General features: G+C 28.5%; 9 protein-coding genes across 9 annotated transcripts; 5 read left to right on the top strand and 4 right to left on the bottom strand.

The window, feature by feature from the left end:
- Positions 1-398: 398 nt before the first annotated feature.
- GO595_003333 (Clan CA, family C19, ubiquitin hydrolase-like cysteine peptidase) lies at positions 399-1,964 on the top strand (the record flags this gene model as incomplete). The annotated part of the gene is made up of 1 exon (XM_067916342.1): positions 399-1,964. The coding sequence occupies one exon, from the start codon at positions 399-401 to the stop codon at positions 1,962-1,964; it is 1,566 nt and encodes a 521-aa protein (XP_067777134.1).
- A 624-nt stretch (positions 1,965-2,588) lies between these two features.
- Positions 2,589-4,307, bottom strand: GO595_003334 (E3 ubiquitin-protein ligase HERC2-like protein; the record flags this gene model as incomplete). The annotated part of the gene is made up of 1 exon (XM_067916343.1): positions 2,589-4,307. One exon carries the CDS (start codon positions 4,305-4,307, stop codon positions 2,589-2,591), a length of 1,719 nt encoding a protein of 572 aa, XP_067777135.1.
- A 6,944-nt stretch (positions 4,308-11,251) lies between these two features.
- On the top strand, positions 11,252-12,349 carry GO595_003335 (CMGC family protein kinase; the record flags this gene model as incomplete). Its single annotated transcript, XM_067916344.1, has 1 exon — positions 11,252-12,349. The coding sequence occupies one exon, from the start codon at positions 11,252-11,254 to the stop codon at positions 12,347-12,349; it is 1,098 nt and encodes a 365-aa protein (XP_067777136.1).
- Positions 12,350-12,886: 537 nt separating this feature from the next.
- GO595_003336 (uncharacterized protein) lies at positions 12,887-13,879 on the top strand (the record flags this gene model as incomplete). The annotated part of the gene is made up of 1 exon (XM_067916346.1): positions 12,887-13,879. The coding sequence occupies one exon, from the start codon at positions 12,887-12,889 to the stop codon at positions 13,877-13,879; it is 993 nt and encodes a 330-aa protein (XP_067777137.1).
- Positions 13,880-22,265: 8,386 nt separating this feature from the next.
- Positions 22,266-23,144, bottom strand: GO595_003337 (Myb-like DNA-binding domain containing protein; the record flags this gene model as incomplete). Its single annotated transcript, XM_067916347.1, has 1 exon — positions 22,266-23,144. The coding sequence occupies one exon, from the start codon at positions 23,142-23,144 to the stop codon at positions 22,266-22,268; it is 879 nt and encodes a 292-aa protein (XP_067777138.1).
- A 161-nt stretch (positions 23,145-23,305) lies between these two features.
- GO595_003338 (uncharacterized protein) lies at positions 23,306-23,656 on the top strand (the record flags this gene model as incomplete). Its single annotated transcript, XM_067916348.1, has 1 exon — positions 23,306-23,656. One exon carries the CDS (start codon positions 23,306-23,308, stop codon positions 23,654-23,656), a length of 351 nt encoding a protein of 116 aa, XP_067777139.1.
- A 1,491-nt stretch (positions 23,657-25,147) lies between these two features.
- GO595_003339 (ribosomal protein L34e) lies at positions 25,148-25,519 on the top strand (the record flags this gene model as incomplete). The annotated part of the gene is made up of 1 exon (XM_067916349.1): positions 25,148-25,519. The coding sequence occupies one exon, from the start codon at positions 25,148-25,150 to the stop codon at positions 25,517-25,519; it is 372 nt and encodes a 123-aa protein (XP_067777140.1).
- Positions 25,520-25,632: 113 nt separating this feature from the next.
- GO595_003340 (protein PEROXIN-4) lies at positions 25,633-26,130 on the bottom strand (the record flags this gene model as incomplete). Its single annotated transcript, XM_067916350.1, has 1 exon — positions 25,633-26,130. One exon carries the CDS (start codon positions 26,128-26,130, stop codon positions 25,633-25,635), a length of 498 nt encoding a protein of 165 aa, XP_067777141.1.
- Positions 26,131-26,862: 732 nt separating this feature from the next.
- Positions 26,863-27,459, bottom strand: GO595_003341 (Rpl16ap; the record flags this gene model as incomplete). Its single annotated transcript, XM_067916351.1, has 1 exon — positions 26,863-27,459. The coding sequence occupies one exon, from the start codon at positions 27,457-27,459 to the stop codon at positions 26,863-26,865; it is 597 nt and encodes a 198-aa protein (XP_067777142.1).
- Positions 27,460-27,596: the final 137 nt, after the last annotated feature.

Genomic DNA, 27,596 nt, shown 5'->3' on the forward strand with positions numbered 1-27,596 from the left:
GTGTTCAAGAACATTATAAGAATACTTCACACTATCTTTATTACTTTGTTTATCCTTTTAACATTTTATGTTTTGAATGTAAAAAACGTTTTGAATGTCCCAAAAAGTTCATACTTACTACATGTCTAGCTGTTCCCTCTATTCCTGCTCAGAAGCTTCATTGTGGTTTCAAAAATTTAGGGAGTAGTTGTTATGCGAATTCAGTTTTTGCCGCCCTTTCCAATTGTCGACCAGTTGTTATTGCATCATCACTTTCACACCTCCCCTTATGCCGTACCTTTTCCATTGCATGTAATCAGAGTAGTTCATTTAATAAAATCATTCATCAATTAATCACAGAACTAAGTCCAACTGTTCATCAAGATGCCTCTGAGTTTTATGTATTATTAACTGGTTCCATGACTCAAGATCCATTACTTAAGAAAATTCTTGTTGGCAAAACCAAAACGCATATTGTCTGTCATAAATGTGGAAACCATCGCGAATTCTCTGATGAATTCTCATTCTTATCAGTGCCAATACGTACTGAAGGATGGGAAGGATTACCACGTACATCGGAATACATGTGTCGATCATATGGATGTACAGATGATGTATTTAGGTCGGAAGCGAATGGGACATTTGGGAGCTCATTTGTTTCCGTATTAAATCATGGAACATCTGAATCGATCCAAATGGAAAAAGGGTTACAATCATTGTTCATATCTACGCAATGTGAATGTGAACAATGTTCGTCAAATGATTGTGAAATGTTCCAAGTATTAGAAGAACTTCCCGAAATATTTACAATCCAAGTTACACGTTATGGGAGGCGATGGTTTGGCATTGGGAAGATGCATCAAAACGTATCATTTCCACATGAAAACGTTGACTTTTCACATTTTTTACCAATGAACATTACATGCACAAGGACTGTATATGATCTTGTCGCCGTTATATTTCATGTTGGCTTAATGAATGTCGGCCATTATCAATGTTATGCCAAAACTCATAATCAATGGTATTTATATAACGATGATAATGTTACTAAAGTCGATTTAAAGACGGTACTTAATAGTCAATGTTATATATTATTTTATAAGAAAAGAACAAGTCCTGAAATAAAAGTATTAAGGAAACGTTTTAAAGATCCTGTAAAATTTACTCCGATTTTCGTGTTTAGTGATCCGAAATGGTGGAAAGAAAGTTTTTATTGTAATAACTTCGATAGGGCAAATTTAAAGGATGAAATTAAAGACGCTGAAGAACTTGCGGGATGCTGCGTCACAAGAGAAAAAAATAATGATGACTTACGAAGAGAAATAATTTATAATGTTCCACGCGTGAATAGAAAGGTTCCTCTATCCAGAGAAGACGCAGAGAGAATAATGAAATTTATCACTGAAGATGTGCCGCCGCCGGTGTTGCATGCGTCCTCTTGGGCTGATTGCACAGTCGTGGAATCTGTAATGATATTGGCAAAGCCCGGATTGGATATAGAGAACGGAAATGCGCAGAATAATGGTAATAACTCAGAAAGTGAAGAAAGCTTGAACACACAAAATAATAATAATGAAAATGGAAATACACAAAATATTAACAATGAAAATACAGAAGAAAGTTTAAGTAATGAAAATAGTAACATTAATAATACAAATACTCAAAATATTAATAATGAAAATGTAAATACGCAAAATAATAACACAGAAAATGTAAATACTCAAAATATTAACAATGAAAATACTCAAAGTGAAAACACAGAAAATGCAGAAGAAATTACAAACAACGAAAATGGTAACACAGAAAATGCTCAAAACAATAATATGGAAAATGTGCAAATCAATAACACAGAGGATGCGTCCAAAGATAATAATACGGAAAAAATTGATGAGGAGAGTGATCGCTCGGGCGCAGATGACAATGGAAAAGAAGAACAAAATGGCAAAAGTGTCAACGACGATACAGAAATTGATAAAGAACTATAGCATATTGAGTGCTTTACATATAGTGCGTGTTTATTATGTTATCACTCGAATAAACATGTTCAATGAACGTGTGGTTATTTGGTTTAAATAAATTAGTTTGTTTATTCAAATAAAAATATAAGTTACAACACTTATAAATTATTTTTGCTGCATTTGTTCTGTAGATTTATCAATAATTTCATGGATTGCTTTCTCTAAGTTCTTTCTTTGTTTGGGTTGGTTTGAGGGTGGTTTGTTTATTTTCTGTTTATTTTGGAAAATAATATTTGGATATTATTTAAATTATTTTGGACAGCACTTATTTTAGCATTTGAAAATGGTTTCACAGAAACAGTTCAATTACCTCTTGAACAAGAAGCTATTGATGTTTATGCAAAAATATTTATATGTTTTATTTGAAACTTTATTAAACCATATTAAACAGCACTTGTGATTACATCTTCATTTGTTAACCCAAAAATAGTTCAATTACTTCCTGAACACGAAGGAACTGATGTTTATACAAAGGATATTTATATGTTTTATTTTATATATCACACTGCGCTTATTTCCACTTTCAGAAACAGTTCAATTACTTCTCGAAAGACATTAACGTACAAGTGAAATGAAGAGTTATTTTCCTTTTTACTTATTTTCCATTGTTTGGCAGTATGTTATAGCGTAAACTATTTTTTCGTACGCTGCCTCATCGTCAGTATAGGACGGCAAATGCAACAAGTTGAAGCATGTTGAAGCGCTTGGCAGCAGCTGATTCGGGTCACCGCTTACGTTCACGTTATTATCTATTTTCAGCTTAAAGTTTGGAGCTATCACAGAGTTTGGTAATCTTGTGAACGTCGTAATAAACTTGAGCAACAACTTCAATTGTTCCTGATTCAATCTTTCGACAGCTCTCCAAAACCTTTGTATGATTGGGTTTTGCATTCCATCCGAGAAACCTGTCACAGTAGTAATCGACTTCAAATATTGTACAGAGATCGCTCCGCTTCCTTGTGCTAACCTTGATAATGTACAACCGGACAATAAGTTATGATGTTTAAATCCGATGTTATCTCTAAACCCATTTCTCATTTGTTCCAACATTGGTAATATCGAATTAATTCGATAATTAATAAATTCATCGATATATTGATCAATATCATCTTTTTCTACTTTAACATCTTTATGATTTGGCAAAAGTATTTTCTTTTGATTCCAACCAGTGATTATCCAATTTGTAGTGATTAAATCTTCATTTAAGTTCTTGAATAAAGTACCTAAAGTTGAGTCTTCATTCATTATATCTTTCTTTGTGATTTTTTCTCCTGCTAAATATTTCCAAACAATATTTGCAAATGGTAAATCTTGACTAAAGCCATTACGAACTATAATACCTAAATATACTCCAATAGTATAATAATCATTTAAACGTGTCGTCGATTCTTCATCTGGAACAAATGTATTCGATTGTGTTAATTGGACCATTAATTTAGTTGTAGGCTCAAAGATAGATGTAGCTACTTCGACAACAACTTCTCGTCCTGGTCCTCCTGCATCAATAGCACTTTCACCTTCGAATTGGATATGCCAAGGGAAATATTTATAACGTAAACCTTCTGCTTTATACTTTTGAACGTATTGTGTTAATTGTGATACCATTGACCATTTAGTTTCTCCTTTACCATCCAATATAATACGTTGTGCTGCATGTCGATTAAATACCATTTGAGGTGCATATCTTGGTGACGTAATCATACATTCTTTAGGTGTAATAATTGATTCAATAATACCACTAGCTGCTTCATCTATAGAGATTAATTTACGTAATGAATCTAAAATTTGTTTATTTAAATTGTTTCTATGTTTATAACGAATATAATTATAATAATGTATTAATAATGCTCGTAATATTACAACATTTGGTGAGAATTGTGAACATAATGATGATGATTTAGCAATAGATTCAACATCTCCAAATGTAGGCGATTGTAATTGTGTACGTGAAAATAATTGTAATAATTCTTCTGTATGTGATTCTTTCCATTTACAAGCAAATTGTTGCATATCACTAATAAATACATCATGAATTTCATCTATGTTAACTTGATAAGGTGATTTATCAACAATAGTTCTTTGTTCTGGATATTCTAATTTAATAGTAAATAATTTCCATGGATCAGTATTACCTTGTCCAATTAATGATATAAATGTATTACCTTGTCCTACTACAAAAGGTCGTAATATTTGTGCTCCTTGTAAGAATTCTCCATCTTCGAATGTTTCACTTTGTGAATATGTACATATTAAATCATAAGGAATTTGTGTTCGTGGATTATTTAATGTGATTTTTACAGTAATATTCATTTGATTAGAATTACGGATAACATATTTAGTTGGATCATATCGATCGACTGTAGGATGAATAAATTCTTTTTGTCCATGCCAAAATTCACTAATTCTAAACCAATATGATATAATTAACCAAAATGGAAATGATGATAATGTATTATATTCCTTATTTAATATTCGAATAGTTTGTAATATTTTATTATAATCCCCATTTAATAATACTGGATCAATAGGTGTATAAGGGATTATACAAGTTTTACTTTTAGGTGGTTCAAGTTTACCAAAGAAGAATTCAGGGAAGAATGGAGTAAGTTGAATAGCATTTTTATTTGTTAATATATCATATTCACTATTATAACAATTGATGAAATAAAACTCATTACGGCATTTAGCTATAGAAGCCATTAATATTAAACGTTGTAAATATTCTTTATCTTGATCAATAGGTGATGTAGGTAATTGCATTCGAATAAATTCATAAAATTGTGGTAAAAATATTTGTATAAATGGTGAATGAATTATATAACAATCTAAAAATACATTTTTTGCAATGATTTTTTCTTTTTGATTTTTGATCATAAATATAAAATTCTTTAATAATAATAATAATTCAAATCCACTACCAAATACCCAAGAATTACTTTGATCAAATGATAATATTGAGATATATTTAGACATGTCATTAAAATGTACTTTAATTTCATTTGTACTTTTAGCTAAGATATAAGGAAATGAAACTCCATTACCATTAACTGTGGCTGCACCTTTTTGTACACCTAAGAAATCATTATAAGTTATTATTGCATTCCGATCTTTAAAAATAGTATTAGGATTAAATGGTATAATAAATTTATGTGCTTTATTAGGATAAGCTAATAAATGTAATTGTTTAGAATTAACCATAGCTTTAATACCTAATGATATTAAATCTAAATATTCTTCTTTAGAGATAATACATTTTAATGCTGATATCATTTCTTTTTCAAATGATCCATAAATATGATTAACTTCTGCATTATCACTCCATATAGGTTCTTTTAATGAAAATGGAAATGAATTATTAGTTAATAATGAAGGTACAAAACTTTCTAATTGTACTACAAAAATAGAAAATAACTTAAAAATTACGGGTTGTACTAATTCTATATTAATATTAGTAATTCTCATTAATGATATAGTTTCCCATTGTTTCATTAATCGATAATAAAGTCCATTAATCATTGATAATGTAATTTCTTGACCTGATTCTGTTGAAAAACTGATATGGACTGGTATAAAATCTGGTGGTATAATAAAGTTAAGTCTTAATTTATCATGAATTGGTATATCTGATATACCTTTATAAATAGGTTTAATAGTTTGTATATCAATTAATTCGGGATTAATATTCTTAAATTCTGTAACTTCATTTAAGATATCTTGATAAGCTTCATAACGTGGTTGATAACCAGAATAATTAGAGAAATATGAATTAGTAAATACATTTTCATTACTAACATTAAGTGTAAATTCAGTTCCTATTTTAACTGTAATGATAAATCGAAATGAATTAGTTAATGGAAATGGTATTGGATTATTATTAATCTTAAAAATTCGAGTTCGAGGATTAATATATATTTGTAAATTCCGACTTTGTTGTATAGGAATTCTAAAATTAGGATCTATAACTGGATAAACTTTACCTTCTGGAAATTGTACTAATGTATATCTTGTAGCAAATCCATCAATAGAATCAGATACTATACCAAAATAACCTTTAAAATCTCCTTCTGTTTTAACAAAAGTAATTCGGAATTCGTCTGAATCAAGTTTAATTTGTGGTGTTAAATATGATATAAAATCTTGATTCTTAAATTGTAATGGACTAAAGAATTTTAAGTCTTTTAATGGTTTTCGACTTGAATAATGTTTAATTGCATCGACAACTCCATATAAATCTGAAAATGGTATAGGTTGATCACATAATATTTTCATTATTTCTGGTGTTAATTTAGTTACAAAATCTGGGAATTGACAAAAATATGCAAATGCTTGCATATACATTGTTGAAGTAATTGAAGTAACAGTTTTTTCAGATACACAAAGATTAAAATATTTTAAGAAATAATCATAATGTTTAAAATCAGGTTCATATAATGATACTGTATAAGTTAATTTATTATCATTTTCTAATAATTTTGATGGTGTATTTAATTTAAATGGTGCTGAATAATATAACATATTATTATCACTTGGAACTGTATAATAAAATTCGACTGTTGTACGATTAATATTTTTCCTAATTAATGAAAATGGTCGTTCATTTTCCATAGATAAACCAAAAATAGAAAAGATTCCAATCATAATTCGTTCTTGTTCTTTAGTTAAATCTAAATTCAAAATAATATTTTCAATTTTCTCTTTAAATGGTGAAGTTTTAGATAATATATGTCGAAGGAATTGTATAATTTCAGATGATATAATTGGATCTGAAGTTAAATCAAAATTAAATTGTAATAATTTCATAAATAATTCTTCTAATTCTTTATCTGAAATATAAGGCAAAAAGAAATATAATGTATTTAATACAAAATGAATACGATTTGGTTGTATTAATTCTATTGATCTTAATATATTATCTACAAATTCTGTTGGTGGTTTCATATGTTGTGAAGCTTCTGATATTAATAACCAATCAAATGAATTCTTTACATCATAATCAGAATAAATTTGTAATGGTACAAAGTTTAATTTATTTGATAAACTTAATGCTAATGCTATTAATGCATAATTACGAGGGAATTTTTGATGTAAATCATAAATCTTATATAAGAAATTGTTTTGAATTGTTTCTAAGTTTTCTACATCTCTAAAGAATCGATAAGCCATTAAAATAACATTATTATTAGGATAAGTTTCTAATATTTTTGCTATTTGACAAAAGAATTCATCTACTTTTTGTTGTTGAGTTTCTGAGAAATCAACAATTTGTAATATATATTTTAATCCTTCAAATTTATCAATTTTACTTAATGTATAACTTAAGATTTCACCAAATGCTAAATTTACATTAATAACTTTATCAATTAAAGCAAAACCTGTTGGAGTAATTTTAATTCTATTTTGTTGTATCTTAATAAAATTAGTTATTTTTGTAGGTGAATAATTAGAAGTTACAAAATCACTTAAAGAATTTGGATCAATTTCATTTATATTATATGAAGGATTTAAACGTAATAACATCATTAACTTAGTATACATATCATCAGTAGGTTCACCATCTTTAACTAATTTTCGATATGTATTACGAATCTTCATCATTTGTTCACAAGCTTTCTTTAATTGTGGTGATATTTGTTTCTTTTCATTTGAATCAATTAATTCATCAAAACAATCCAAATGTTTTGAAAATGCTAATAAACTAAGTCGATCCATTTTCCTTACTTCTGGTGTTAAGATTGCAGGTTTATTAAATTGAGGTCTAAATTTCTTATATATTGTATTTAATAAATCATCTTTACTTAAAAACTCAGGAATTCGGACATCATTAAAACCTATAGGTTCATCAGAATCTAATACATTCATAATTGAATCATTACTACTTAATCGATAATTTGATTTTAATAACCATAGATATTTCTCTTCAAAATCTGATATTGTACCACCTCTAACTAATTCTGCTGCTAATTCACCAAATACATAAATTAAATATTGTAAATGTGAAAATGATGAATCATTTGAAAGTTTTAATAATTTATCAAATGGGATAATAATATAAGGCGCAGCTATTTGTGCAAATGTATGATAATTTACAAATGGTGATATTAATCGTATTAAATTCATAAATAAACAATATATTAATGAATTATTTAACTCATAATATGACTTACAATTTGAAATAGCTAAATCAAACTTATTAATAACATTTAATACATATTCACCTAAGAAATCTAAATTTGTTTTATTTTCTTGTTTAGCTGAATAACTAATTTGTGCATTAGATTCATTCTTAATATAATTATATCCTCTCATAAATAAATTACGTTGATGAATGATTAATAATGTAATGATTTTATTTGATACATTATCAATTGTTACATCTATAGTTTGTGGTATTAAATCTGAAAATGAATTTGGTTTATTAAATGGTATTTTATGTATTACTGTAGATTCTGATATTTTATTATATATATACATTAATAAGTTTTCATTTTCAATTGTCTTAAATAATTCAACAAATACACTTAATTGATATTCACTAATATCATTAATAAAGTAATCTAAATGATTAAAGAATAAAAAGCCGGCTAAATTTGTAGGTAATTTCATAATAACTTCAAATGTCTTATTAACTATATCAATATCTGGTTTATTACTTTGTATAAATGTTAAATTACAATCTAAATAAAATGTTAATACTTGTAAAGCTGAATTCATTACTTTAATTTTAATTTGTGAATTCTTTTCTTTAGGTAATGTTAATAATGTTAATAACATATCTAATAATCGATGAATCATTTTAATATCTCGTGATAAATACATTGGACTAATAATTTGTGATCCTAATGAATAAGGAATATGATCATTTAATAATGTAATTAAATATGGAAATACTTCTTTAGGTTTAATCTTTCTTCCTGGATTAACTTCATGTTTCTTATACCCAATAATTAATGGATCAATTGAACCTCGATATAATATTTTTGTTACATTAAAACGTCGCATCTTAAATGATATTGTCCAATGACATGCATTAAAATGATCAATACAAGCTCCAAATATACTTGAAGGAGATTGAAATATTTCATCTAATATATGTCGTCCTGTTGTTAAACTAAACACTCGATATAATGATTGTTTCTGAGTTCGATCAACTATATATGTAAATGCTATACAATTACCATTGATTTCAATTGGAATTAATTCATAATTCGTATTAGGGAATAATGTTGGAATATTTTGATATAATGGTGCATTACCTGGTGCTAATTTTACTCTTCGAATTAATGCTTGTCTTTTTTCTTTAATCTCATATACATTAACCCAGAAATCTTTAAATAATTCAACAAGTGTAATCCCATCACTTAATACACATAATAAATTGTTTTGTGATTGAACAGATTTAACACTAAGTTTATCGCCAAATGAGACTAATCGTGAAATTGGCATTTCAATATAATAATTAAGATATTTGGTAGGATCATGATAATAAATCTTAATGTTGTCTTTAAAGGCTACTAATGATGTGCCTTGATCAAATTGTGGTAATGGACTGTTGAATAAAGTATTCAAATCGACAGTTATCGGATTTTGAATTGCACCATTGTTCATTAATGGAAATACTTGAAGTTGATTAGAACCACAAAGAACAAACAACATTTTACCATTGGAGGAAACACCATGAGTACAAATTGAGGTTGCATTAAATGGTCGTGGTGGAGTAAACTTTGGTAAAAAGGCTACCGTGGGTGGAGTAAATGCTGAGACTGGATCTGACATCCATAAGAAATTGGTGATTTCTGTATATGCATTATATTGAAATCCTTTTTTGACTTTACTAACAAAAACATTTTGAAATGAGGCTTCAATTGCGTCCATAACAATCCCTATGTCTGGACGAACAAGTCCTTCAATTTTACCTTTGGATGGTAAAAATGGTCCGAAATTTTGTTGAAAAGAATAGAATTTAAGAGCAGTAACAGAAAAATAGTTGTCTTGTCGTTCTTGTGCTGACGTTACGAAAGCATCATGAAGGAAATCAAGATTATATAATGTTTCAGATTTGGTATCCGTTTCTGATTGAATTATTTTCTCAATAACTTTGTTTTTATCATTAATTTGATTATAAAAACCTAGAAGAAGTCGACATAAATCCGAACCTTTATGAATATATTCTTGTTCAACAGGACTATAAAAGTAAAAAATGGAAATTGTTTTTTCTAGATAATGAACAAAATCTGCTGGTTTGGAATATGGCAAATTTTTACGTGCCACAAGCATTTCATCTTGCTTCGTGCCTGAAGAAGAGCCTCCCATACGCCGAATGATTCGTCGGTTTTTTTCAAAAATTCGTTTTCATTCTATTCAAAGATTTTCGGTGGCAGCTGATCGATAAGTTTACGACATACAAATTTAAGTCAGAAAAACCGTCAACTGATTGTCATTTTTTGAATCCAGAGAGTCGGTTGGACGAAGAGTTATAAAGCCGATAGACAATGAAAAAAAAAAAAAATTAAAAATTCGTGCTATACAAAGATATGTTATGTATATAAAAATAAAACATTCCAAAAAAATCAGATAATTCCTTGATGATGGAAAATATACATAATGTAAATTTTTTGATATCAAAATTAATTTCTATAAATTCATAATACTTTATTAATAAAAAGTTTAAACAAAATTAAATATAATTATTTTTCAAAAATAATAAGATAAATTTTTGATTATTATCCTCAACACATGTTATATCCTTGTCTTAGAAAAAAATATTTTGTTGACATAGTAAAGAAAACAAACACATGTTTATTCAACATAAATTATTATTAAGTATTTTGCCCAAAAGATAATTTATTCGAATAAATGTTGTTTCATCTAAGACAATAACAAATTTGTTTAATTAAAAACATTTAGTTCTTGGCATAGAGATAACATTTTATAAATTATTTGTATCAAAGTATGCTTAATTTTATTGATTGATTTTACCTAAAATCGAAATATCATTTAAAAAGAATTTTGTACTAAATTCATCTGTCTTACGATTAACTTAAAATTAAATTTTTTTTGGTATGCTTCTGTTTGGCTTATTTGGTCATTTGGATGTATCTTCGAATGTGTCCAACACATTCCATTTATAGCGGTTTTCGCCTTAATCGTATTCACTTTTTCATAACCCAACGTTTTTGTACTTGTTGGTTTTGTAAATAACCGTTTTATTTGTGTGAGGTTCTGTTTGGTCGGCGGTTTGAAAAACATTTTCGTCAATGGATTCCCAGACTCCTGATCCTGGAGGAGGGACAATCGAAGCACACTATGACCTAATTCAGGAATTAGGTTCAGGGTGCTATAGCACTGTTTATAAAGCGAGAGATAAAATTTCAGGAGAAATCGTCGCTTTAAAAAAGGTAAAAATATTTGATAAAATGCAAGGCCTCCCAATGGCCTATTACAGAGAATCAAAATTTTTAATGAACAATTCTCATGAAAATATTATCTCTCTCAAAAAAATATTCAACTGTCATGAGAACCATCAAATTTACTTAGTTTTGGAATGTTGCGAGTGCGATTTAAATTCTCTTATAAAAGAAGGGCATGGTCTTAACTATAAAAATGTCAAGCAATACATGCTTCAAATATTAAATGCTTTAGGCTATATGCACTCAAAGAACATTGCCCACAGAGACATTAAGCCTTCCAATGTTCTCATTGATTCGGAAGGGAAAATTAAACTTGCAGATTTCGGGCTTGCTCGAAATCTTGACCACACAATTAAACCACTGACATACAATGTGGTTACTATGAGCTATCGCGCACCGGAGCTTCTTATGCATGACAATCATTATACAACTTCCATAGATATATGGAGCCTCGGCTGCTTACTCTATACTCTTATAACAGGCAAAATTCTCTTTAACTCTACTAGTTCAAATGAAGTCTCACGTCTAATGTCAATTTTCAACATTTGCGGATCACCAAATAATGATAATTGGCCCGAATTTGCTAATTATCCAAACTCAAACATTTTTATGAGCAGCTTGTGCAACTGCGAGCCCATTCTCCACGAGTATTTAGAAGATAACTTACCAAAACAATTTTATTGTATTATTGACTTGATCGAGAAGATGCTCAGTCTCGATCCATCTAAGCGTCCCACTGTTGCAGAGATCTTATCTCATCCATTCTTTACTGATGAAACACCATTTGACATTAATTCATCAGATTCCTTTATGCAACAATTGAGCAAAATTTCTTATCTTGAATGCAATTCCTATAAACTGAACCACTCACCAAAGCTATTGCGACCACAGAGGATTGTTCCTCCTCCAATGATTACTGTAGGCTTCGCGCCATACAATATGTAATCAAAAAATCCCTAATTTTTTGTTGTTGCATCAACAAAATTTATATTTCGTCGGCTTGTGTAGCCAAAAAAATACTCTACTTCGTGTAGATTTTCTTGAATTTTTTTTTATTTTTGTATCTTTCCAATACGTTTATCTTCGTGATAACGTTCTGGAACTATACACCTTTCTTATTTTCTGGCATCTGCGCCATACTCTTTTTTTTAAACTCTTTTTTTTCTATAATTTTTGTTTTTGATTGTTGATTTTAAACGTCTTTCGTACGTTTAGCCAAATTGAAATGTTTATTATTTTTAGCGGGATTTTTGAGAAGAAAATTCGGTTGAAAAGTTATCTGACTAAAAGTTAACGTTCGCCAAAAATTTAAAACATCCGAAAAACTAAAATAAATTCATTATATTCAGAAGATAATGTAATGTTCGATTGGCAATCGAGAGTGGAAAATATTTTTGTGGTAATCCTTATGTTAAACTGCATATTGAAGGAAATATCATCACATCAAACGACCGTTTACATTTATTAAACGTCCGCTTTATCATGGGTTCGCCTTACACTGAGGCTCAACTTGCTTCAATACGACACCTAATTCTTCAAACCGGGCTTGAGCCAAACAATCCAGATGATAAGGCGATTCAAGAAGTCTCAGAACATGATCCCAAAGAAACGAGAAAACTAATCCAAAGATACTTCCATTCAATACAAAACACATCTGTATCAGTAGAACAACTCTGCGAGATGTTCAACACAAAAACAGAGTCACCACGAAGGAGTCCACGATTATCAAATATAAATAATCAACAATCACCTGTCATTAATACATGTCAACTTCCGCCAAAGCTCCGCCAAAAGAAAATCAATCAAAACATATTACAAACGCCACCAAGTTCAAGATCACCACAACCCAAAAACATTATTTTCCAACTTCCATTACTTTCAACGCCACCTCCAGCTGTTGCAAAGCACAAACAAGACCATGTTGATCCAGAGATAGGGTCGTTAGCAGTAATTCTACACTCTTCTCTAGGTTCAGCACAAGTTTGTCGCGTTCTTGGGAGTCGTATGCAGAATAATGTTAAGTTTTTTCTTGTTGCGTTTTTCATCAGTGATTATTCTCCATGTTTTGTACCAAGTGAGTTTTTATTTCAATTAAATCCAAAGCCACAAATTGATATTGACTTCATGAAAGATGCGAAATCACAAGAAGTCACTGTCGATTGGATTCTTGAAAAGGTTATTTCACTTGCACAGAGTCATGTTGTCAGTCATAGTGATGTTTTGTTTCCGAAAGATGAAATACTTCAGTCAAAAATTCGTCCGGACCAAAAACAAATTGAAGGAATAACTTTCCAATGTGTTTCATTTGCAGCGCTTTTAATTGTTTGTTATATTTGTTCTAAATATAAAATGCCAGAAGATAAAGTTCAAAAAATAATTTCGACAATTTTCATAGCAAATCCTCCAAAATATGCTTCGACAAAAGTGATAAAGGATCAAATAGAAGAACTTTATAAACAACTTATTTCTTACTAACTAAGCAATATAGTTAATGTTCATTAAATAAAATTAATTTATTTTATGTAATATGATTCAAATTTCATTGATTTTTTAATGGACTGTTTGTTTTGTTTTTGTTCTTATTACGAAAAATTTGTTGATGCAATCTTTGATACCCGCGTAAAATGAAAAAAATTAAAAAGACCACCGGGAAGACTCGAACTTCCAACCTTGAGGTTATGAGCCTCACGAACTAAACCTATTGTTCCACGGTGATTTGGAGTTTTCATAAAAAATAGTGCTTTTGATATGATTTTTTAAGTTTGTTTGTAATTATTATTTTTTTCCTGTAACAAAGAGTTTATTTGTAATATACACTCGACATAAAGTTATTCAATATGTGATACTCAAAATTAAAAAAAATTGTGAACATAGAGCATATACTAGATGTATTTTTTAATGTTTGAAATAACTTGAACTTCAATTAAAAACAAATATATTGTGTTGTAGTTAATAATTAAAATGATTTTTAAACATTATCATGATATTAGATTTTAGGAACATTTCTGAATAAAAAGTTGAGACCATTAACTTTTACTGCATCTAATGATTATATATAGGTAATTACCTTGTTCTTGTGAAATTTTCGTAGCTCAATGGAAGGGCTTTTTTTATGAAACAATGGTGACTGCGTTTGAGTCAAATGGCATACTTTTTTTGACATTTTTAGTTTTATCAAATGAACTTTGAACAAGGCTGCATTTACCTTCAATTAGGTTTAAGACAGAATTATCTCAATACTGTATTTCACAAGCAATTGTCTGTTTTAAAATTTCCAGGTTTTCCCTATTTATCATATTCGATATTACAATATTTATTCAAAATTTACCATTATTTATTACATGTAAAAAGCACACCATTAGACAAAATAATGATATTAATTTTTCGATATCATGTTCCAAATGTGATCAAATAATTTTCAAATTGCATCTACAAAAAACCTCTGAAACAGGAACAATAGGCTGCCGAATTCTTTGCGAACATGTAATCGACCTTCTTCATGAAGAAACAGATAATTCTTCCAGAAAGTTTATATTTGTGTTTCCATTGGATGAAGAAATAATAAACAATCATAAAAAAGATTTCAGAATAATTCATCCGCTTCAGATGATTGGTAAAATAATATATAAAAATACTTCGAATGGAATTTTAAAACATTTTTTGAGGCAAATTATTTTTTCAAATTGTTGGTATTATAAACTTTCGAATCAAAAAACAAAATGTTCAAGTTTGGAAGAAATTATTTCTTCAAAAAGTGGTTTTTTCTTTTTATATTTATATGAAAAATCAGATATTAAAAATTTATTAGTATATGATAATAAACCAGTTCAATGCTTCATTTGGATTTCTCCTGGAATTTTAGAATTTCTATCTATCGATGGTGGTAGTCTTTATATTCAAATGGATGCTTCGTTTTATGCTTTACGTCCTTATGTGTATTCAATACCACTTTTAATATTCAATAATGCATCGATTCCTTTAGAATTAATTTTAGGTCCATCGGAATCTGAAAATTTATATTCACTTATTTATCAATGTATCAAAAAAATTACTAATTCTGATCGTTTAAATAATTTACCAGTATTATCTGATGAAGGGAGTGCTATTGAATCTTTTGTTAATCATGAAAATTTAGAACAATTTTTATGTTATAGGCATTTAATTGAGAAAAATTGGTTCGGGGTCTTTTATTGCACAAATTGTCAAAATATTATTATTTCAACCTAATATTGATAGTTATGAGGTTCAATAAGTTCAATCTATTGCAGATGTTAATGAACTAATTATTAATAAAGAAATCGATTCAAAAACGATTATGAAATTTGCGAAAATATTTGATTTACGAAAATTAAATGGTAAACTTATTGCAAAAAGTAGTAATAATCGAAATGGTTTATGGAATAGACAGACATTAGGAATCTCAACATGCTCAAATCACATTGAAAGTTTGCACAAAAAAATGACTGTGAATGTTTTCCGATTTTACAAAATTAATCGAAGATTACAAATTGTTTTAGATACAATTTTTGATATTTATAATAATTTTGAAATAAATTCAATAAAACTAACTCATAGATTACTTTGCAATTTAAAGAGAGTTGCACAACATATTTTAATAATTTTAAATAAATGCTGAATAATGAAAAACGAATAATAGGGTATTATTGTATAGATATATATTAGAAATAATAAATTAGATAATAATGTGTTTTGAATGATTTTCGTATCAAATTAATTTTGGAGTTTATATAATAAATCTTGAAAATAATTGTGGCAATGTAGAAAATGAATATCAATAAATTGCATATAATTGTAAGATAAATAAATATTTATATTTTCTTATTGTATAATTTTTTGAGATAATCTGAATGTTAATGAAAAATTGATTTCAAAAAATATGCATAAATATTTCAAAAATATTTTTCTAAATTATGAATTTCTTTTTCAGAGAATGGTCTTTGAAAAACAAATATTTAATAATGAAAAATATGAAGAAATTGCATAAATTATCGCTAAGTTTCTATAAAAAACTAACAACCATAATAATTTTTACCTTATCATAAATATGTCAAACTAAATTAAAATACATTATGATATAAACAATGGAAAAGTATAATTGATCTTCATCTCACAACATGATTTTTTTGCCTATGTCTGTTCGCATTTTTTATCAAATTTCATATCGTCATTGAATTTCTTTAATACAAAAATAAGAATATTTTTATTATTTATCTAAGTATTTAAATAATTTCAAACATTTTATGATTTACCTAATTATTTTGTTATTATTTTTAGAATATGAAAAAAAATAAGCATTTAGTAAAAAAAAGTCAAAAAAATATAGAATCATTGAATCGAACCATTGGAATACAAAATGAAAAACAGTAATTCTTCAAATAAGTTACATGAAATTCAAATACGTACAAAATTTATATATAATCATATTAACTTTCGAAAATGCAATAAAAATTTTCACTCCCGAAACGAATATTATAGATAAAATGAAATAAATCACATAAAAATATCTAATAAAACAATAAAAATAAAGTAATAGATGGATATTGTAAATATATTGAAATCGCAGATTATTAAAACCATTTTTAACAATATTCATATTTAATTCATTTTTTATAAAATACGTATATATTCTATTTATTTTATTATTCGTAAATTAAAATAAATTAATATTATTACGAGATAAATATGTTTAGAAACCGATTTTCTTGTTTTAACTTTTAAGGTTTTTTCTATGCATTTTGATCGTAAAATTCGATTTTAAACATATTTATCTCGGAAAATAACATTAATTAATAGCTCAAACATTGGAAATCATTTGGATGTGAAATGTTAATTATAATATCAAAATATAAAAAAAACTCATTTTTTGATCTTCAAATGAATTGAACTCATGAACGACTAAATATCGAATCAATTTCATTAATAATAGATTATTAATAACCATTTATAGAATCAAAATGTTAATAATGTAATAGAAAGCTTTTTTGATCTTGTTTTATTATGAAATTAAATATTTAAGTAAGTTATTCATTATAATTTTATTTGATGATAAAATGAATCCTGTTCCTAATATTTTTTTCTTATATCGGATGGTCCAAAAGTTCGTGCAACATGCCTTTTTCTGAATAAATAATAATTAGATTTTTTTTATTTATATATTCCAATAGTACTCCCCTCCGTTGTTAATTACCCATTTAAGACGGAGACACCATTCGCGGTATATTAGTTGTAATATTGACTTTTTTATCGTGCTCAAAATTTCGACGATTTTTTGAATCAAGGCCTCCTCCCCATTGAACTGGTAATTTTTCAACTTTTTTTTTAAAAACCCATATAGCCAGAAGTCACAAGGAGCAATATCTGGAGAGTAGGGTGGGTGTGGCATGCGTGCAAGTCCATATTTTTTGATTTCATTTGATACACTATCGGAGTTATGAAATAGTGCATTGTCCATATGAATCATGCAGCCTTTTGTACCAGTTACAGGTCTCCTTTCTCTTACCTTCTTATAAATGTTTTTAAGAACAACCTCATTCATAGATGTGGAATCAAATTTTTTTTCCTTTAGGTAAAGTCTGTATCAAAATAAACCCCTCCGTAGAAAAAAAATACTGATCATCGTTTTTCGAGTATTAATTAATTGTTTCGGATTTTCTGGACGCTGTGAATAAAAAGTAAGCCATTGAAAGGTATAATTAGATATCCGATAAAACCAAGATTCATCACTAGTAAATATGTTGATCCATGAATATTTGTTGCCGAGTAAAATTGATAACATTTCTTTCCCCATCTCAACTCGACTAAGTTTGTTTGAATTCGTTAGTTGATGAGGGATTTATTTACAATTAAATTTTTTGGACTTTAATTGTTCATGTAAAACACGTTATATTGTTGTTTTTGGTTCGTCTAATATATCTGCTATGTACCTGGCTGAAGAAAATGGTTCATTGTTAAGAATATCGAGGATTTTGGAATCTAACCCCTTTTTGGGTCTCCCCGTAAGGGGTGAATCTTCGATGCTTTCTGATTTCTCTTCAAATCTCTCGAACCATTTCTTAATTGTTCTGGGTTGAGGAAACTTATGGCCATGAAATATGATCATTTCATGATATGTATCTTCAACTGATAATCCACGAAGAAAGCAATAATGAAATACCGTTCGAATTTCTGTTTTGATTTTTAGGAAAAAAATGACGTATAAAATTTTAAACGTACATAACTCATTATACATTCACATAAGAAAAAATATTTATATAGATAAAATATTCTACACATATAAGACTATTATATAATATAAAAGTTTTATTAAAATATCTTTTAGTTATCGATAACAATATTAAATGCTGTCAAAAATATTTTAAATAATTTCCAAATTTTATCTTGTAATTTTAAATAAAACATATAAATATTATTTTCAGCATTAATATCAATTCCTATTTGTTCAAGAAGTAATTTAACTATTTTTGTATAACCTTTTTGTGATGCGTTATTAAATGAATGTTTATATTTATGAAGTTAATATTTTGGCTAGAAACTGATTAAAAAGAATTAACACATTTCAACTAAAATTACTGAAGGAGCCATAAAAGACTTGCAGCTTTATATCTTTTAATTTAGGAGTAAAAACCGTTCAGTTGGAACATATCACCACCTCTCATAAAATTACGAATTTGGGCGAGTGGATTGTATGTCGTTTTGTTGCATGAAGATTTGAACATTGTTTGTGTTGTGAAACGGATAATATCAATTTAAAAAGTTGAGGAAACTGTATCAGGATGCCCCAAATATGCCTCATTGATTAGTTTAATTTCCTTATTTCATAAGATAATGAACAATAATTTTTAATGATTATTTAAATCAAAAATATAATAATATGAAAAAAATGATTACAAAAATTTACTTTTACTATTTGAAATATTGTTAAGGTTTATCTTTTATTTATATATTTAATAATGATAAATTAATTTTTTTCGTGTTGTTGTCATTTTCTTTTTGTTTAAGTAATTTAACTACTTCTGTATGATCATTTTTAGATGCATACATAAGTGCTGTCCAAAATAATTTAAATTATTTCCAAATATTATTTTGAAATCCAAAATTATTAAAATAAATATTAAATAAAACAAATAAATATCTCTAGTATTAATATTAATTCTTTTTTGTTCAAGAAGTAATTTAACTATTTCTGTATGACCTTTTTCAGATGCACAAATAAGTGCTGTTTTAAATAATTTAAATAATTTCCAAATATTATTTTGAAATCCAAAATTATTAAAATAAATATTAAATAAAACAAATAAATATCTCTAGTATTAATATTAATTCTTTTTTGTTCAAGAAGTAATTTAACTATTTCTGTATGACCTTTTTCAGATGCACAAATAAGTGCTGTTTTAAATAATTTAAATAATTTCCAAATATTATTTTGAAATCCAAAATTATTAAAATAAATATTAAATAAAACAAATAAATATCTCTAGTATTAATATTAATTCTTTTTTGTTCAAGAAGTAATTTAACTATTTCTGTATGACCTTTTTCAGATGCACAAATAAGTGCTGTTTTAAATAATTTAAATAATTTCCAAATATTATTTTGAAATCCAAAATTATTAAAATAAATATTAAATAAAACAAATAAATATCTTTAGCATTAATATCAATTCCTTTTTGTTCAAGAAGTAATTTAACTATTTCTGTATGGCCTTTTTGTGATGAGTATATAAGTGCTGTTTTAAATATTTTAAATAATTTCCAAATATTATTTAAAAATATAAAATTATTAAAATAAATTTTAAATAAAACAAATAAATATCTCTAGTATTAATATTAATTCTTTTTTGTTCAAGAAGTAATTTAACTATTTCTGTATGACCTTTTTCAGATGCACAAATAAGTGCTGTTTTAAATAATTTAAATAATTTCCAAATATTATTTTGAAATCCAAAATTATTAAAATAAATATTAAATAAAACAAATAAATATCTCTAGTATTAATATTAATTCTTTTTTGTTCAAGAAGTAATTTAACTATTTCTGTATGACCTTTTTCAGATGCACAAATAAGTGCTGTTTTAAATAATTTAAATAATTTCCAAATATTATTTAAAAATATAAAATTATTAAAATAAATTTTAAATAAAACAAATAAATGTCTTTAGCATTAATATCAATTCTTTTTTGTTCAAGAAGTAATTTAACTATTTCTGTATGACCTTTTTCAGATGCGTACATAAGTGCTGTATAAAATAATTTAAATAATTTCCAAATATTATTTTGAAATATTAAATTATTAAAATAAATTTTAAATAAAACAAATAAATATCTTTAGCATTGATATCAATTCCTTTTTGTTCAAGAAGTAATTTAAATATTTCTATATTGCCAATTTCAGAAGAAGCAACAAATGCTTTTTCAAGATCAATATTTTCAAGGAAGCATTTGGTTAAAAGAATATTACGACTTTTTATTATATCAGAAGAAATTCCATCTAATTTTATATTTTCGTTTTCTTTAAAAAACAAAAACAATTCATAATTACTGCAAATAATACATTTTTTTGCCAACTGATTAAAATTTGGAGTACCAAAAATTTTATTTTCATAAATATAATCAAAGATATCATTTCGATGAAATTCTATTACATTTTCAAGTGAATTTGAGAATGATGAATGGTTTTGTTCACATAAATGAATAATTTCAAGATTTCCACCTGCAACTGCATATTTCCCCGCATTCATTAACCTTGCATTATTTAATAATAAATACTTAAAACATTTAATTGATCCGAAAAATGCTGCATAATCAATTAATGTAACTGCATTTTGATTAATATATGAATATCTTTCATAAAGTGATGGCTTAATTAGTTGACTAAAATCAAAATTTGGTTGTGATGATATTTCTTGAAGTTTTTCTATTTCATCTTTTCGAATTATTTTCGCAATTTCATTCGGATTAACTCCTTCTTTAATTAATTGCTTATGAAGTTCCCAATTATTCTTTGATAGCTTTTCAATATTACATTTTATCTCATCATTAAATTGATCAAAATTAAAATGGGATGATTCAATTTCATTTTGAGTTTTATAATGTATAAAATATAATGTTTTCTTGTTTTTAACTACATTTGGGTTTATCACTTCTTTTTCGATCAACTTTTCAAGTAAAAAATTTGATTCTTGTGTACCTAAATCGAGAAGTAATTGTGTAAAAAGATCTGTAATAGTATGGTCTTTTTTTGTTTATTAATAACTTTTATAAAATTTAAACATATATCAAAGTCAAGTATTCTTGCTACAAAATATCTGTATGTTAAATTGCATAAGGTGTAATTTATTGAATTACTACTAAACGAACTTAAAATCCTTGCTACTGACTCCTCGATATTTGTAAAATTCAATTCTCGTATGATTTTTTGAATTAACACAAGGCCTTGAAGGCATTTCACTTGTTCTTCATTTGTTAACCTCTGTTCCATTGTAATACCAGTGAAAATTATCCAAATTTTATAGCTGCCTCAACTTAAAAAATCGTTAATCATTTTGAATTAATAAATATTATATATATTTTGCATATACGGATGCCATCGTAGCTCAATCGGCTAGAGCATAAGACTCTTAATCTTGGGGTTGCGGGTTCGAGTCCCGCCGGTGGCTTTTTTATTTGTTTTTTGAATCTTCTTTTGATTTTCAATAATATAAAAAACATTTTGATCAGTAAAACAAAATATAAAGTTCAACCACATGGAAACAAGCTTTATTAAACAATTCATTTTTGTTAAAGACCATTGCAGTGAAAGATTTTTGCTATATTAAAAATTTTTTACAACAAAAAAATCTGAACTAAAAATCAAACAAGTCAAACGAAGCGTCAAAAGATGTATCATATTTAAATGAAGGATCAATATCACTGATTCCATCACTGCTATCTTGCAATTCATCCTTTATTTGTATCTCCTCAGTTTTTATTGGATTTTCTGTTTGGATTGAAGAGTCAATGTAATTTAAATGGTTTTGATTTGGCTGAAAATTAATAGAATTTGTTCCAACATTGACTCCATTGTATTGGCTAATGGGCGGCTGCATGGTAGGTTGAACAGCGTTTTGTGGAAACATATTTGGTGGATATTGATATAACGTATGTGGAATTCCAATTGGCGCCATTTGGCCATATGTGTTAATGGGAATGGTTTGGATTTGTTGCATTGGTACTTGGTGGTATATTGTTGCATGTGGAATCGCTATCATTGCATTGGCTGGATATAATGGAATCATAGGAACAAGTGGCGATTCATATTTTTGTCTAACATCCATTCGCTCTTGATTAAGAAGCTTTTCGCGGCTTTGTCTGTTCATCATTGCTGTCCAATGATTTTTTACATTTACATCGGAACGACTTTCGAAAAAGAGAGCGATCTTTGCCCACCTGGGGCCCAACTCAGCATACTTTTTTTCGAGAAGAATTTCCTCTTCTTGTGTCCATGGATCGTTTTTTATATTTGGAGAAAGATAGTTTTTGTACCTTTCACGACATTGACGTGCAGTTCTATTTTTCATGCAAGAGGCAATTACTGACCAGTTTCCTTCTCCATGTTGTTGAACAATTCTTTTTAATGTTTCATCTTCTTGTTTTGAGAATTTATGTCTAAGATTGCCACCAACTTTTGGCTTTGGCCACTTTGGTTTTTCATCATGTGGACTATTATTTTCGGTCTTTTGCATTGTAATGTTTCAACTTCTGGATCAAATTGTTTTCAAAACAATGTAAATACAACAAAAAGTGGAATTGTTATAATCGGTAACTTAATTTAAATGGTGTACACCATTTTGCAAAAGAAAATACACTTGTTTGGCACTTTTTATTTTTTCCGTTTAGATTTTAAATGGACCAAGAAACTCTTCTCGCAGACTTCGACAAAGAAGTTGCAAGTAGATGTGAGCTTATCCGTGCTAATGCGGAAAACATATGCGCCAATTTACAATCATCACTTGAACTTACACTTCTTGCAATCCCTGAATCAGTCAGAAAAATGCCTCTTAAAATGCTTATTACTGATTTTGGAGGTGATACACAACGAGCAGCTGAATATTTATCCAAGAATCCAGTTCAAACCAAACCAATTGATTCTAAAGCATCAACCAAAAATGCTGAATCTAAACCGATACGTCGTACAGCACCACGTAGTGTTAAGAAAGAACATTCAAAACCAAAACCCGTCAGTAAGAAAGTGTGATTTATAAACAATTTTTGTTTTTTATGTGCTACTAAATGAGCTAATCAATCTGGATGGATTAAGTAATTCGGAGTTTCTTCTTGAATTGTTCTGTTGCATAAGATACCCATTGTTCGAGTATAAGAAGAACGTAAGGGGAAGCGCCTCGAACAAAATTTCGCTGATTATGAAAATCGTAAACATCCCGGCAACGCAATCGCGCGGTATATTAAACGCTATTCCTTGTACAAGAGTAATCGTACCACGACAAAGAAGAAAGATCGAAAGGATAATGGTGTACACAAGTAATTTTTTCTCATCTTGTGTTTCTTCGGCAAATGGATCATTTCGAAGACCGGCCTTAAAGAAAATTATAAAGATCACAAAAATGATGGCTAAAATTACATCACGCGAAATAGCTACAATTCCACTCCACGCAAAAGCAAAATGTGAATGAAAATAATCTTTTGGATTTATTTGGATAACAACGCCTGAGACATAAAGAAGATAAAAGATAACATTGTATATGATCAAAACAATTTTCATGTTTCGAAAGATTTTGAAATATTGTGTCGGAAGAATTTGATGACATATCGATAACCAAAATACAAGAACAAGAGTGTATGACGTGGAAACAAAATGTGCTGGAAGTTCGAGAAATATAAGACCGAAAATAGTAAGGCTTCGAGGTGAATAATCCTCTTGACTAATAAAAATTGAACATAAATCAAAAGCAAATTTGATAAACAGAACAACGGTGAATGTAATTCTAGTCGCAATGTTTAATTTTGGTAGATTTAGAAATTCTTTTCGATGTCTTATCAGAGGAATTAAGCCATAAAGAAAACAAATAAAGTATAGCCCAATCAAAAAATAATATCCCCATTCCCATTTTTTATCATGTATATGCAGACAATGAAGTATAGCCATTATTTCTTTTTGCACAAATTCTGTTCTTCTATCGCTGTGAATTCAGAGATATTTTGAATAATACATTGATTTTTAAAAGAAGAATTTGTGGTTCAATATTATGTGGAGTTCAAAAAAGTGACATTGATCGTTTTGTGGTTGACATCCAATTGAAATTTGGGGATTGTGAGACTTCATAGAAAATATTGAATCATGTATTGAAATTAGAAAAATTGAAGCTTGATGTACAAATCCTGCTCCGATTTTTTCATCTTCGAAATGATATATACATCAAGAATCTCCAGAAGATACCACTGCTACATCAACAGCACAAGGAGAAGAAAAGAAAAACATAATTAAAAAGCAGGATTACATTGAATGTTCATCAAAAAATTTTGTAAACCAATGTAAAATCATATTTTCTTCAACCAACATTGTTTTCAATATATATAGCTAGCAAACAAAATAATAAAATAATTCAAAAGAAATGGTTTTCATTTTTTGATGCTTTCTTTCTCCAACATCCAGAAAGCATGTAAACTATTTAAAAATTGAATATATTTTAAGGTTTTTTCGGTTTGATGTTTTGGCCGACCTTTTGGAATGGGTGATAACAGATACACATTACGTCGCAGCAATCCTTACCATACACTCCGCAACCGTGTTGTTCCAGTTCGTACACCAGGAAACAGGCTTGTCGCCCACTATATCAAAAAGAGAGTGAAGGGCATGATCTGTGGTGAAACCGGAAAACCACTCCCAGGTATCAAACACTTACCAACAAAGAAGCTCGCCAGATTACCAAAGCACAAGCGCACAGTTTCCCGTCCATATGGAGGCGTTTATTGTGCATCTGTTGTTAAAGAAAGAATTATCAATGCATTCATGGAAGAAGAAGCTAGAGCAGCTGCTGAAAGGAAGGCTGCTGCAGAAAAGAAAGCTGCTGCTGAGAACAAAGGAAAGAAGGGCAAGTAAAACTCATAATATAATTTCTTAAACAAAATATCACAATTTTCACTAAGTCTGTTCGAAAAATGAATTATTTACTTGTATCGTTATGAAAATGAGTTTCTAAAAAAAATCATTTCTTATGATTCCGAATTATTTGCTTCTTCAAGAAAGATATTTTTTGTAGGAGCATACCTTCTTGCATACATTGAACCCATTGAATAATATCCAACATTATCTCCTAATCTGAGTAGATTTCCTGCCAAAGTATTAAGTGGACTATCTGGAACAGGCTCACCCATAAGGAGTTGAATTGCTGTACACATAGTTTGAATACCCCACGCTGGAGTCCATTCTGTTTTTAAGATATCCAAACAAATTTCACCATTCTTAAATTTTATGTTTGGATGGAAAATAGGAGTGATAAATTTAGCTCTAGGTGGTTCTATTGGGTAACTTTCTGGTATATCGATTTGAAGTTCGAAGTAATGTCCTTCAAATGGAGTGCCATCAGGAGCTTTAATCATTGCAAACCATTCACGAAAATTATCGGTCTTTGTTTTTAAAAAGATTTCATCGTTGTTCTCTCTTTTTGCTTTCTTCAGTTCCCTAAGAATTCTCTGTGCATCCCTCATCATCTTTAAATGGTCGAATTCTGATTCAAAACAAAATAAATCGAAAATCAAACAGAGTCTGTGAAAACCCCCGCATAAAATGGATCCAAATCGCAAAGAACCTCTAGATAAATATGAAAAAAACGCAAAAATTATGTATTATGTAGGGTTCGGATTGATGCCTTTAGCTTGGCTAATGTGCTGGGTTTATGCAAATAAAAGAAGTCATGAAAGTGAATTTCTTAAGAAACTTAGCAAAAAATGCATCATTTTATTCTGGGTTGCAATGTTTATTTTAGGTTCTTGGACAACCATTTATCACGCATTTTACACTGATATGACTGTAATGGGATTGACAGTGCCTGATGGCGTTCCGGAGTGAAAATAATTTCCAAAGTGCATATTAGTTTATAAACGCATTTCTTATTTCAAAATCAGGATATTTTTTATTAATTTGATTATTTAAATTTAAATTTCAAATTTTTGTCTAGAAAGGATATTTGTACAAATGACGTGGTCATGTTATAAGTTAAGATAAATTTGTAAATGATAAAATTTTCTGATTAATGCTCAATACAGTATTAAAAGCCCTATTTTCAAAATCTTTGGCTTAAAACAATAAATCCTTATTCTTAAACAATTCACAATGAACGAAAATGAAGGATTTTGTCATCTGTAATGAGTTGTTTCTTTTGTATGAAATCTTTTACTAAATTTATTTGAATAAAAAATGATCGTTTTCAAAAAGCAAAATGTTTACTCGACGTATGTTTCGAGGAACTTAACAGCTGCAGCGCCTAATTGCTTGTTAGCAGCGGCAATTGCACGTTGCTTCTTTTCCTTTTCAGCTTTCTTGGCTTCGTGTAATTCAGCTGCCTTTGCAATTCTCTTTTCTTCAAGAGCTTTGACAACATGACCATACTTCCATCCGAATGTTGTTGAGATCTTTCCGAGGGTTGTAACTGGGCGATCAGTACGAATTGCGACAACACGAAGAGCAGTTGGAACAACAAGTTTCTTGACTCCTTCGTACTTCTCTGGGATGCCTTCGTAAACCTTAAGTCTAGCGAAAGCAGCAGCACCGCGAGCTGTCTTATAGTTAACCATTCCACGAACTGTACGAGCGAAGATTTCAGCTGGTGCGCGTTCATGGAAAGGACCGTGACGTGGGTTGGAGTTTGTTGTCTTTCTTAAGAAACGGCGATACTTGTGATAATTGAAGCGATGGTCACCAGTTGTAACGATACTTTCGGCACGAACAACAACGATTTTCCTTCCATTGAGTAATTGCTTGGCAATAACACCTGCTAAGCGTCCAGAGACATGACCTTTACCATCAATAACTATTGACATCGCAAAAAAGGTCGGCCAAAACCGCTGTAAAAACGGTTATTTTTGAATTGTAAAAAAACGTTTATTCATATGTACGTTTAGAAATATGGAATAATGAATGATGTTGATTTTTATGCAAAGCTTGCAGAATTTCTAGA

Source organism: Histomonas meleagridis (genome assembly GCF_020186115.1).
Source record: "Histomonas meleagridis strain 2922-C6/04-10x chromosome Unknown contig_20, whole genome shotgun sequence".
Classification (NCBI taxonomy): Eukaryota; Parabasalia; order Tritrichomonadida; family Dientamoebidae; genus Histomonas; species Histomonas meleagridis.